Raw genomic sequence first — 14,142 nt, 5'->3', positions numbered from 1 at the left:
TATTATTAAAAAATATTATAATCTAGGTATATTAAATAGTTTATTTTGTATACATAAAATTTATTAATTAATGTCTATTCATTTTAGGAATATTTAATATCCTGATCTTAAAAAAATAGTAATAAGCAGAATATTGATAATTTAAAACTAAAATTGCTCTCACAATTTGTACGAAATTTTTATCATGTTTATAAGCATATATTAAATGTGAATACGTAAAGCCGTAATGCAACGGTATCAAACATTCTTTGTTAACAATTCATGTTATTTTAATGTTCTAAATCTTTACCTTGAGCCATTAGGGACTACACCTATAAACGTAGCCGTAACCTTTCTAATATACGATATATTTATTAAAGTAATCTTCATTCATTTGTATACCAATAAACTTTACTGGTGAACATCTCTGAAGTCTTGTTCCTTTCGTATACAGATTTTTCTTTCTGGACTTCATTATCAACAAGCATAAGTAGTGTTAATATCAGAACATGTAAGATGGCGGTCAAAATAACTGTGAAATTTTGTTTTTACACTCTTTTGATTTTGAATCTGAAAGGAATTTTAGTTACGTCCTTGACGTATTATAAAATATTCTGCTTTATTTGTTTACGATTTTTTGATGTGTTTCGGAGCCACTTTGTTTTCCTTTACCTCTTGCCACTGCATTATTTCCACTTTCCGAACTCTGTTCGCAATGAAAATGTCCGAGATTTTCGTATAGAACCCAGATCATCTGGACATCTAGAAGTACAAGTTGGATATCATACTGAAAACAATCGCACACGTGGAGAATATGGTAAAAGAGGCGAATTTCTAGCAACTTTTATTTCATTATTCAGAAGAAGTGTTCGACAAATGACACACATGAATGCTGCTCTTCCATCCTCTTCAATATCCTCGAGATTTCTGCCGAATAAGAAATAAAGTAAATAACTGATTTTCTAAATTAAGTAAACTTTTACAGTGAGGAAAGAGAAATAAAACAGCTGAAACGAGATAAAACGTCGAAACATTTCACTGACTTACTAACACAGATCTCGTGCCTAATATATCGTTACTGTATGAATTTTAGTTTAATGTTTTGCAGACTTTAAAATTCTGTTTCTGTTATATTATAATGTTTCATTATCTTCTAGTTCTACAATATGTACGCTTATAAAGCCTGCACTTAATAGTTAATGAAAATCATACTTTAATAAACGAACATTTTGATTTTACTTACACACACCATATCAAACCATCATTCAAAGAATTTTATTTAAATTATGATGCGGGTTGGCATGGCTAAGTGGTTAAGGTGCTCGAATCGCAATTCGAGGGTCACAGGTTCGAATCCATGTCACACCAAACATGCTAGCCTTTTCAACCGTGGGGTGTTACAATGCGACGGTCACTCGCATTTGTGGTAAAAGAGTAGCTCACTAGTTGGTAGTGAGTGGCGATGACTAGCTGCCTTCCATCTAGTCTTACACTGCTAAATTAGGGACGGCTAACGCAGACGGCTTTACTTTGCGCAAAATTCAAAAAGAAAACAAACATAAATTATGATGCGAAATCTTTTTTTTTTTCAAAAATACTTTGCTGCTTTAAATTCATAGTATCAAATTAGCAGTTTTTATAAGTAAGACACACAAACTGAAAGTCTGCAGACGAAGTGAAATAGAAAATTAAATTACGGAAATGGAAACTTTAGAAAACACTCGAGAATCTCCCCCCCCCTAGAAAATTCTTCACATTGCACTGAAACAAGCTTACCAATATACCTAAAAGAGATGTTCATCTTGAAAGTTGGCTAATCTCTTCAGGATTGCAGACAACTTTTTCATGTTTTTCTTAGGCATATTGTCTTATACTAAGCCAGTTTGGATTTCCATGTCCTACTAATATACACTTAGCAGTATAAAATACCATTCTGACTTAGTAGATACCACATTTCAAGTGTCTAACTCTGTCAAATATCAAAATGTTTTCTGTCTTTCTCTTCGTGTGTCACCATGATAATCCATAAAGTGCACCATAATAATCGTGATGAAGTTGCTAACAATGTAAAAAATGTGATACGATAAAACGGAAACAGATTTTTAAAAATGTGCAGTTGTCTGAAAATGACAAACATACATTAAAATAATCTCACCAGAGCATTCTTTAATAACAAGAATATTGGTATCTAAGTAGCAGAATTAAAATACTAAATATAAAAAAAACAGACGATGCTATAACAGAAATATTATTATTAGATGAAAGAAAATGAAAGGCAAGAAAACTCACCAAAGGTGAAAAAAACAAAAATATATTGAACGGATTTTTTATAGTAATTAAGAGATAAAGAATGATAAAGTTTTTATAATGTCTTAGCGGTCGTGAAAACATCAGAAACTTACCTATCTAAAATTTAATTATATCATAAGAAATTGTTTCCCCCTGGTGGTTCAACGATAAGTCTGCATGAAGACTTATAACGCAAAAACTCGGGTATCGATACTAACGGTGGGCAGAGCACAGACAGCCAATTGTGTAGTTTATTGCTTGATAACAACAAAAACAATACAAATATAAGAAGTAATATTTATTTACCCAACTGTTCGATTTTACCAGCCGTTTATTGCTGTAAGGTGTTTTAAACGTATCATTATAACAACAGTCTGGTCAAGTGTCCATCGAAACAGATATTTATTGCACAAATGATACGATTTTATGATAGAAGAACAATTTCATAAAACTAGCCACATTTTAGTGGAATTTTTAAATTCAAATTTTGTATTTTTTATATATCTGTATAAGTTATTTACTTACAAAAGTTTTCAGTATTTCACGATGTTTGTCACATCGCTTTCCATAGACTTTGTTGTTTTGGTTCTTTGCGGAAAGTTGCACAAGCTGTTTAAACTTTGAACTGATATACTGGTAAAAACGCGGTTAGTCAATATCACTACTGTAGTCTAATAGTGGAATTTCATTACCGCTTTCATGGTGCACTCACGACTCCAATGTGCTGAGTGACAAGAGAACGCGAACAACGGACCTTCAAATGCTCAGTCCGACATATTAACCACTTGACCACACCTTGTCCTTTCAGGGTGAGAAGCAAGCCAAGTTATATCAAACGTGGTCCTGGTTTTACGAGCTGCAATTCAGTATTTGCAAGCTTTTGTCTTAACAACCTTTTCAACACTGTAGACAGAAAAATCATTATGTTTGTAAATATATATATTGAAGACTAAACATAATAATAAACCCGAGAAAGTATTACAATAATACAAGAACTTCCATAAACAGCAATAAATATAACTTAATGAGTAATTATTGAAGTAAAATCAGGGGGTTTGTTTATTTTGAGCGCAAAGCTACATAATAGGCTACCTACCGCAAGAATAAGACCCTAATTTTTAGACTTATAAGCCTTCAAATTTAACATGAGTATGGAGGCGTATTTATTTATACTTTCGTGAAGGACCATTTGTTTCGAAATACATTCAAGTGTTTTTAATACATATAAGAAATATGTTGAACTTTGAGGATTATCCCAGATCTAACAAAGACACTATACATATACAAGAAGGTATATGTCGCCAAGATATTAATGTTGTTTATTTTAGATGAAATGAATTACCTCTTTGATGTCCCACAAAATGCAAAGCATCACTTCCTACGGACGAAGTCCAGGTTTTGGGGTTGGAAGTGGTTTTTGGCAAGGACTGAGCCATTGTTTTTGGCATTTAATATTGGCGTAGAAAACCCATTGATGGCTCATGCGCATTACGTGCCGGAAGAGACGAAGCAACGTTCTCACGTTGATCATCGGAGAGTTCGTGAGGCACCCAAACACCTTCTGTATGATGTTTTCCCTTATTCCTTAGATGGTAACGTATTGTTCCATGAGAGACATGTAATTTTAGGGCCATTTCACGAGGGTATTGCCTTGGGTTAGACTCAACAACGTCTTAAGACCATCAATATCAATTCCAACATGTCGAACCATGCCATGACAGTTTTTAAAGCTAAATTCACTTGAAAGAAATTTGCTGACCCATCGATGACACTTATGAACGTTTTAAATATTTCCATAAACTTCTTTGATATTCGCCCAGTATGATCAGGTGGTTAAGGCGCTCGACTCGTAATCTGTGGGTCGCGGATTTGAATTCCCTTTGCACCAAACATGCTCGCCCTTTCAGCCACGGGGATATTAAAATGTGATGATCAATCCCACTATTCATTGGTAAAAGAGTAGCCCAAGAGTTGACGGTGGGTGGTGATGACTAGCTGCCTTCCCTCTAGTTTTACACTGCTAAATTAGGGACGGCTAGCGCAGATACCCCTCGTGTAGCTATACGCGAAATTCAGAAACAAACAATATTTGATATTCTTTGTGGCTACAGAGACATTCTTTCTTTTATTTTTTTCAAATAGTGTTACATGTTGAATGTGTGTCTCGTCACTTGCCACCACTACAAGGGATTAGAGTATACTAAACTTTAAATACTAGTGTGATGTTTAGATAGTTCCTTTAACTTCCATAAATGATGTACGTTTTATTGGGGTGAGGGGGAAATGAAACTGTTTTAAAGAGCGATATTAATTTCCTGACAACCTAATATGCAGATTCAACCCAGCAGAAAATATAACTGGATGGTCGACAAGTAAGGTTGTAGATTCAGTTCCTTAAGGGTAAGGATTTTTTTTTTTTTTCTGTTAGGAGCTTTAAATTCTGTCTTATCAGATATTTAAACATAAACCCACCTGCCAGTATGTCGCCTTTAAATCTTAAGTTGTTGTAAGGAACTGCTGTAATACAGAAATGATTTTTGAAGAATGTGTAAGACATGTTTTTAACTTACATTGAAGACATAGTGTATTAAAAGAGGATAGTGTTAAAGACAATATTGTTATATGCTCGTCAACTAGGCATGGAATTTAAAAAAAAGTAAGTTAGCTGGCACAACGGTATCATTGTTGACTTACAACGCTAGAAATCGGGTTTCGGTACATCCGTTGTGTAGCTTTGTGCCTAACTTAAAAAAAAAAAAAACTTTGAGGTCTCCAAGCATTTAGTTTGAATGGATAAACAATCGGACGACCCGTTAAAGTTTGGCAGATGTTTTAAATTGACTTCCTAATTTTCGCGAATGTGAGTTCAAATAAGTGAGGAAGTCAGCGGCGAAATACAGTTAGTTACGTCAAGCGAAAGTGCCGTTTAATGACACGCGCAGCTCCAGTTTACTTTTGCATCGGGTAAGAAATTCTTGTTCAAAATAGTAGAAGGGTAACGGCCAGCCTCATTTCTGAGATAAATGGCATTCCCCGATTCCCTCTCTAATATTAAGTAAGATAAGTTCCATCTTTTATCAAGCCCATGTTTTTATTAATACATAGAATGTTGAATTGTCTGTATATATATATTTTTCCGTTTCTCGTCTTACACTGCTAAACTAGGAACGGCTAGCGCAGATAGCCCTCGTGTAGCTTTGCGCAAACTTCAAACACAAACAGTTTATTTATTTTTTGTTTAAGATTTTGCTCAAGGTAGCGCAACGTTAACAGAGATTAATTTCAAAGTACGTACTTGCTGACTCTGTTTTGTTTTTTTAAAATTTAAGAGTGCGACGTACATTTCTTCAACGTGGTTCAATCGACTTGATTTATTTGTTTGTCGACACTTCCATTTTTCAAATCTAATATGTATTATTGAGTTTTGCGCCTCAATAATTCTTTTGTACAAACCAGTTTGAAGCTGAATTATCAACTGTAATTTTTATTAAAATGTATTCAACAATCTCTTCGTTTGTAAATTTGGAATAAATATTTCTGGAAGTTAAGATAATTCATAGTAAATGGAGAAGACAATATATTTCATACAACTGAGAGATACAATGAAAGCACAAGGACTGAGAAAAAAGTCACTATTTTTCTGATAAGCACTTCATTGATTTATACTTTAAAAACGTTTAAAATATACCTTATTGTAATCGATATATATTTTTTATAAAAACAACAATATAGGTAATCATTTCTAATTAAATAATCAAACTCCATTCAAACATTGTGTTCCTATTGGAAAATTATCTTACGCTCAATATTTAATAACTGTTATATTATACTTCTCTAAGTTTTGTGTATCTTCAGAATTTCTTTAGTCTTATTCAGGAGAAGCTCTTGAGAATGAAATCGGAAATTGAAATGCTCTATGCGATTATTATTATTATTCAACCGTTGTTGATCTTATGAATACAAAATCTTAATGAAACGTTAAGGAAAAACTATATACCTCATCTGTTTTTTTTTAATTTAAGGTATCACAAAGTGAGTTTACTAAAGGGATTTTTTTTGGTGCAAGGTTATTCAATGAACTATATTCTAATCTGAATCTAATCCGAAATTTTAAGATTATAAGCCAGTAAACTCATAGGTGAGTCACCAGAGGAACGAGGAATAATGTTAAATTTATCTCTCTTAAAGTTACGCAGCAAACTCTCTGGTATATAATGACACTATTATGATTGGTATTCGAGCTGAAATAAAATAGGATACTTATATGTTTTGTCTTTTAGAGCAAAACCACATTAGACTAACCGCTGTGGTCAACGCTGGGAACCAAACCGCGTTGCAAATCCGTAAATTTACTGCGAGCTTACCTGGGAACAGTTATATGGAGTCTTTTGGTAAGCCAAGTGTAAACCTCCATCCATGTTTACTAATTGACATCTCTACCTATATCTGGTAAGTAAACTTCGGATATATAAAATAAACTGTTATTTACCAAGGAATCAGGCCCGGCATGGCCAGGTGGGCTAAGGTGTTTGACTCCCCGTTGCACTAAACATGCTCGCCCTTTCAGCTTTATAAGGTGAGGGTCAATCCCACTATTCGTCGGTAAAGGAGTAGCCCAAGAGTTGGCGGTGGGTGGTGATGACTAGCTGTTTTCCTCTAGTCTTATACTGCTAAACTAGGGACGGCTAGCACACTTAGCCCTCGAGTAGCTTTGCGCGAAATTCAAGAAACAAACAAACAAACCAAGGAATCAAAATATTGTTTACATAAGTTGTTGTTCGACATCATGATAAACACTAGATTACGAAGGAAAGTGTATGAAACGCTAGTAAGTCTTTTATCAGAATACTTCATGTTATTGAGAATATGAAGACGAGTAAAATATGTTAAGAGCTTCACAAAATTAAGTATAATTAATAACTCGAAATTTCTTTTTTATTTTATTTTTACTTGTAAAGAATATACAGCTTATTTGTTTTGGAAAATTGCGCCAAGTCACACAAGAGTATTGTACCCTAACTATTCCTGATTTTGAAATGATTGACCAGAGAAGAGACCTGTATTCAACAGCACTCACTTTAAGCTCCTAAGCTACTCCAATAAAATAGTGGCATTTGACTGTCACTTTAATAACGCACCCACGGCCTCAAACTACAGTGCACGGTTTTGTAAGAGTAGAAAGCGAGCCATTAACCTGGAAATTCGCAATTCGATATGTTAATCACTAGATAGGAACAAAAACAAACATTGAATTTGTTTTATGTCAGCTTTAAAGTTCTTGCTAATTTGAGTTTTATAGTTTAGAGAAAAAAACGTAATTTAACAAAATGATATTTTAAATATATGAGAATATACGATAATCATTTTTATACTATATGTTTCTGGGAGAAAGTGTTTTAATTTGTTTTCTATCTTGTGATCTAAATAAGTTTAAATGAATACAGATCTCGTGTTTAATTAAGAAAGTTCAGGAAATTCATATCTTTGTTATATGTCTCATACAAAACTTAAAGACTATGATGATTGTCACTACGATACATGTTGTATATCCTTTTATGGTGTATGAGTTGACACAAGGCTTAATTATGACGGAGTTTCAATCAGATTGTGCTATGATCGCGTCATGCAGAAATCACGTGTATAAAAACGGTTTGCCAAATAAATAAGTTTTAACTTTAATTAAGACGATTCATGATTTTGTTTCTTAATAAATCTACATTAAAGGTTAAATGCGCCATGATCTTGATTCTTAATAAATCTATATTAAAGGTTAAAAGTGTAATGATCTTGACTCTTAAATTTACATTTAAGATTAAAGGCGACATGATCTTAATTCTTAATAAATCTATATTAAGGGTTAATTAGTTTATTATTTGATAGTGTAATTTTTTAATATTATAATGTATATTTTATAAGCACTATGACAATTCTTTAAAATAATTTTGGTAACAAATAAAAAAACACAAACAAAACAAAACGAATAGACGTTTCAAAATTATTAATCACTCTATTTCCATTACAAATATAAGAAATGTGAGTGTGACACTAGGGTGTAATATTATTCAGTAATTAAGTTATTAAAAGGGATAAATTACATATATTTTTCTTTATGTAATATACTTTTTTTATTTATCTGTGTAATCGATTAAGTACATCGATATACAGTCAGTAAACACGTGGGTTATGCCTCTCACTCTCAGTCTCACTGTCAGTATAGCGAACAACAGTGCCATTAAAATAAACTTTGTGCAGTTTCCTAAAAGCATTTTTTCTGTGTATGTAATTTTTTACTTTAAAAATTTAATCATCTTTAAGGGTGTTAAAAATAGAAAGCATATATTTATATAATACTTTCCAAACAGTTAGGTTGGCAAAAATACGGACAAGCTGGTGTTTGGTCAAAAACGCTAATTTCCTGTGAAGTCCGAGTTTTTCATTAGCGTAACGACAAGCATCTCATCCATTCGAAATTTGTACGTCACCAGCGTTGTCATCTCCTTTCCGTTTGCTATTGAACGTAAAAGTAAGCAAAGTATTGGGGGCAGTTTAGTTCTATTATAATCGAAGGAAAGCTGAGGACGAGAGTTGACGGCACCACTCCGCGCCACACAGTTAGCTGGTGATTCTAGCGAACTGTTGACAGATTAAAAATCGGTTTCCATGGGAAAGAAAAACAGTAAACTGAAGAATGAAGTTGTATCAAAGCTTGTGGAAGAAACCTATTGTAAGTAGTACTTCTATGAATAAAAACTGTTAAGGTAAGCATAATATTTGGATTTAGGAAAACTAACTTATTTGTTCCGTGCATAAGGTAAATGCTGATCTGAATTTACTTGCCTTTTGGTTATGGTAACTTACAATATTTCTAAGTTATTTTTTCCAAAAACTTACAGAACTCGTAACGCATAACCACCGAAATGCTTGATTCTTAAATCAAATATATGAATTCGCAAGAATAAAAAAACAGTCACACGCTCTGCAATGCTAACATTTAATAACTGAGTTAACACTAGCTATATGAGAAAGTTCGTCTTTATTTTAGAGGATAACCCTTACTTCTCATCTGATGATACGCCGTACAATCATTCGGGTTCTTCTTTTCATTTCTTCATTGTTCTGTTAAATAACAGTAGAGAAACACTAAATATCAAATGTGTCTGTCTGTCAGACACTCATTGTTGCTCGTAATGAAGCTTGTTTGTGGAAATTATGAGATTATCAAATAAAATCATCGGTTTTATAAATTTTTATTTATAAAGTCAAAATGTCAAATTTCGCCGTGACATGGAAGATAACCAAATATTCGGATATTTAAAACAGTAAAGCAGTTATCAGTTGAGTGGCAACAATAATGCTTAAAAATGTAGGAAATTATACATTTGTACATATTCACACAAGCAACTGTGTATACATATCCAGATAATAATTGAAACAAAGTGTTCTACATATCCAGATAATCACTGAAACAAAGTGTTCTACATATCCAGATAATCACTGAAACAAAGTGTTCTACATATCCAGATAATCACTGAGACAAAGTGTTCTACATATCCAGATAATCATTGAAACAAAGTGTTCTACATATCCAGATAATCACTGAAACAAAGTGTTCTACATATCCAGGTAATCATTGAAACAAAGTGTTCTACATATCCAGATAATCACTGAAACAAAGTGTTCTACATATCCAGATAATCACTGAAACAAAGTGTTCTACATATCCAGATAATCATTGAAACAAAGTGTTCTACATATCCAGATAATCACTGAAACAAAGTGTTCTACATATCCAGATAATCATTGAAACAAAGTGTTCTACATATCCAGATAATCTTTGAAAAAAAGTGTTCTACATATCCAGATAATCTTTGAAAAAAAGTGTTCTACATATCCAGATAATCTTTGAAACAAAGTGTTCTACATATCCAGATAATCATTGAAACAAAGTGTTTTACATGTCCAGATAATCTTTGAAACAAAGTGTTCTACATGTCCAGATAATCTTTGAAACAAAGTGTTTTACATATACAGATAATCATTGAAACAAAGTGTTCTAACATACAGACTTGGAAACACAATTTAGAATTTTAACTACAAATTCATTTGCCATGGTTATCAAACTTGATTGTTGATATAAAGCTATGACTTTTCTTGTAGTTTGGTTTACGCTTACATTTTGTGATTGTTTGGTTTGGTGTAGTGATATCACTTTGAATCAGTTGTGTTTTTATGCTGAAAATCTTTAATAATATAATAGATTTTTTAAATCTGAAATGCACATTTAATTTATCTGATAACATTTTTGAAAGCGTATTATTTCTGGAAACGTTTTATTTGTCTGGTTCATGTTCCAGTAGTTCGGTGTAGGATTGCCAATCTTGGAATTTATTCTTACCGATGTACTGATAACATAATTTTAGTGAAATAACTAACTAAAACACTGTTTGTTCTATACATATTTGGAGACAATCAGTATATATCCCTGTTCAATGGTAAGCTGGAGTATTTATAACGCTAGAATTCAGGGGTCGTTCTTGAGGCAAACATAGCTCTTTTTGAGGTTTGTGTTTAAGACGAGAAGAAAACAAACAAACAACTATTTATCCAACTTACCTCTGAAGTTGGTCCGGCATGGCTAGGTGGTTAAGACTCTCGACTCGTAACTTGAGGATCCCGGGTTCGAATCCCCGTCACACCCAACATGTCGTCCTTTCAGCCGTGGGGGTGTTATAATGTGATGGTCAATCCCACTATTGGTTGGTAAAAGAGTAGCCCAAGAGTTGGCAGTGGGTGGTTATGACTAACTGCCTTCCCTCTAGTCTTACACTGCAGAATTAGAGACGGCTAATGCAGATAGCCATAGAGTAGCTTGGCGCGAAATTCAAAACAAACAAACTTCTGCAGCTCACTTAAAAATTTAGTTGGTTAAGTAAAATATTAGTTTAAGCTATGCAGAAACTTGATGGTTCAAACAACAAGTTTTTCTGTAGTTATGATTCTTCAAACCTTACAACAAATTGAGGAAATTATTACTGAATGTTATTAGTCGTGTAAAAAAAGAATACCATTAAAATATAATTAAATACGAGTCGTTTTGCATACGTAGCTGTTCTGCATAGTTTGAAAACATCAATATTTCATAATCTAGGTCAAAACCAATTTTAATCCTATATAGGGTGATCAGATTTTCAAATCATAAAATAGGAATTCACTTAGATTTCAGATCTTAAAAACTTAAATACAATAGCAAGAAATAATATTTTTAGTTATTTACTTATATTATTATTGCTACAAATGAGTGAGTTTTTCGAGAAACATATTGTTGGCTATAAGACTGGTGTAGCATTCTGAACAACAATAATTTATGTTCTTCTCTGAGTTTAAATAAACGCTTCACGATTTGAAAATCGAACATCGATTGTGAACATCACCTGTTATTTACATTCAACTGTCTCATTTTGTTTTGGCGTCTGGAAAATCAGCTGCTCAGTGTTATATATGACAATAACATCACATCGTCTACTGCAGCATGCTTAAGCCAACTTTAGAGTAACGGCTATGCTGAATCATCAGAGTATAGAAATCTTATCTGTTGAGAAAGGTTGTCAGAAGCTCATAGTACTGAAAAGAAGTACAAAAACGTGACAGGCTATTGATAAAAACACGAAACATTTAGTGACCCCAAAGGATTTATCAGTTCATTAGGAAAACATTCCAAAAACATGAAAATCTGGCCACCCTAGTGTCATATCAGCAGAATTTATAAAATTCCACGTTGGATAAAATTGAAAATTAGTTGCGAAGCCAGACTAAGGATCCCAGGGGAAATACCCTTTCGGAAATATTTTCGTTAAAATGGTGCATTTTGATGGTATCTGAGTCTGATTTTGCACTTTTAAAACGTGTTATACGTATATGAAAACAAGTAAGTTGTGAAAGCACACCCACCATTCACTCCTACCTGAGCACATGCTTGAGATTGGAACATGTAAAAAAATAAAATAAAAATTTCATTCGGCAAATGTTGACCCAGAGTTTTTCTGTTTGTTTTATCTCCTAGTATCTTGATACTAAATATTTTTGAAATTGATTGTTTAAAACCTTGATAAAAAGAAATACACAACGTGTTAACAGTTCAAACAATCATTGAAAATGTCATAGAACACGGTTAATTTTATCAAACTGTGCTGTAATAGAGAACGGCTGAATTTATCAAATTGTGTTGTCACAGAACATGGCTGAATTTATCAAATTGTGCTGTCTTCGAACATGCCTGAATTTATCAAACTGTGCTGTCATAGAGAACGGCTGAATTTATCAAACTGTGTTGGCATAGAACATGACTGAATTTATCAAACTGTGCTGTCACAGAGAACGGCTGAATTTATCAAATTGTGTTGTCATAGAACATGCCTGAATTTATCAAACTGTGCTGTCATAGAGAACAGATGAATTTATCAAACTGTGCTGTCATAGAGAACGGCTGAATTTATCAAATTGTGTTGTCATAGAACATGGCTGAATTTATCAAATTGTGCTGTCATAGAGAACAGCTGAATTTATCAAACTGTGCTGTCATAGAGAACAGCTGAATTTATCAAACTGTGCTGTCATAGAGAACGGCTGAATTTATCAAATTGTGTTGCCATAGAACATGGCTGAATTTATCAAACTGTGCTGTCATAGAGAACGGCTGAATTTATCAAATTGTGTTGTCATAGAACATGGCTGAATTTATCATATTGTGCTGTCATAGAACATGCCTGAATTTATCAAACTGTGCTGTCATAGAGAACAGATGAATTTATCAAACTGTGCTGTCATAGAGAACGGATGAATTTATCAAATTGTGTTGGCATAGAACATGGCTGAATTTATCAAATTGTGCTGTCATAGAACATGTCTGAATTTATCAAACTGTGCTGTCATAGAGAACGGCTGAATTTATCAAACTGTGCTGTCATAGAAAACGGCTGAATTTATCAAATTGTGCTGTCATAGAACATGCCTGAATTTATCAAACTGTGCTGTCATAGAGAACAGATGAATTTATCAAACTGTGCTGTCATAGAGAACGGATGAATTTATCAAATTGTGTTGGCATAGAACATGGCTGAATTTATCAAATTGTGCTGTCATAGAACATGTCTGAATTTATCAAACTGTGCTGTCATAGAGAACGGCTGAATTTATCAAATTGTGTTGCCATAGAACATGGCTGAATTTATCAAATTGTGCTGTCATAGAACATGGCTGAATTTATCAAATTGTGCTGTCATAGAACATGGCTGAATTTATCAAACTGTGCTGTCACAGAGAACGGCTGAATTTATCAAATTGTGTTGTCATAGAACATGCCTGAATTTATCAAACTGTGCTGTCATAGAGAACAGCAGAATTTATCAAACTGTGCTGTCATAGAGAACGGCTGAATTTATCAAATTGTGCTATCATAGAACATGGCTGAATTTATCAAACTGTGCTGTCATAGAGAACGGCTGAATTTATCAAATTGTGTTGTCATAGAACATGGCTGAATTTATCAAATTGTGCTGTCATAGAGAACAGCTGAATTTATCAAACTGTGCTGTCATAGAGAACGGCTGAATTTATCAAATTGTGTTGTCATAGAACATGGCTAAATTTATCATATTGTTCTGTCATAGAACATGCCTGAATTTATCAAACTGTGCTGTCATAGAGAACGGCTGAATTTATCAAATTGTGTTGCCATAGAACATGGCTGAATTTATCAAACTGTGCTGTCATAGAGAACAGCTGAATTTATCAAACTGTGCTGTCATAGAGAACGGCTTAATTTATCAAATTGTGTTGTCATAGAACATGGCTGAATTTATCATATTGTGCTGTCAT

General features: G+C 33.2%; 1 protein-coding gene across 2 annotated transcripts in view; it reads left to right on the top strand.

Moving 5' to 3' along the window:
• Nucleotides 1–5,184: 5,184 nt before the first annotated feature.
• Nucleotides 5,185–14,142, top strand: part of LOC143255865 (frequenin-2-like) — a 65,732-nt gene continuing 56,774 nt past the window's right edge. Inside the window, exons 1-3 of one of the 2 annotated variants that reach the window (XM_076512240.1) lie at nucleotides 5,185–5,232; nucleotides 6,549–6,717; nucleotides 8,631–8,992. In XM_076512240.1, coding sequence (XP_076368355.1) covers nucleotides 8,929–8,992 — 64 coding nt within the window. In that variant the 5' untranslated portion in view covers nucleotides 5,185–5,232; nucleotides 6,549–6,717; nucleotides 8,631–8,928. Of the gene's footprint in view, nucleotides 5,233–6,548; nucleotides 6,718–8,628; nucleotides 8,993–14,142 lie in introns of those variants that run through there. The other variant, XM_076512328.1, reaches the window with a different exon arrangement.

The sequence above is a fragment of the Tachypleus tridentatus genome, chromosome 1 (genome assembly GCF_004210375.1).
Source record: "Tachypleus tridentatus isolate NWPU-2018 chromosome 1, ASM421037v1, whole genome shotgun sequence".
Classification (NCBI taxonomy): domain Eukaryota; kingdom Metazoa; phylum Arthropoda; class Merostomata; order Xiphosura; family Limulidae; genus Tachypleus; species Tachypleus tridentatus.
The sequence above is the reverse complement of the archived record's forward strand: the minus strand, read 5'-3'. Positions and strand labels throughout refer to the sequence as shown.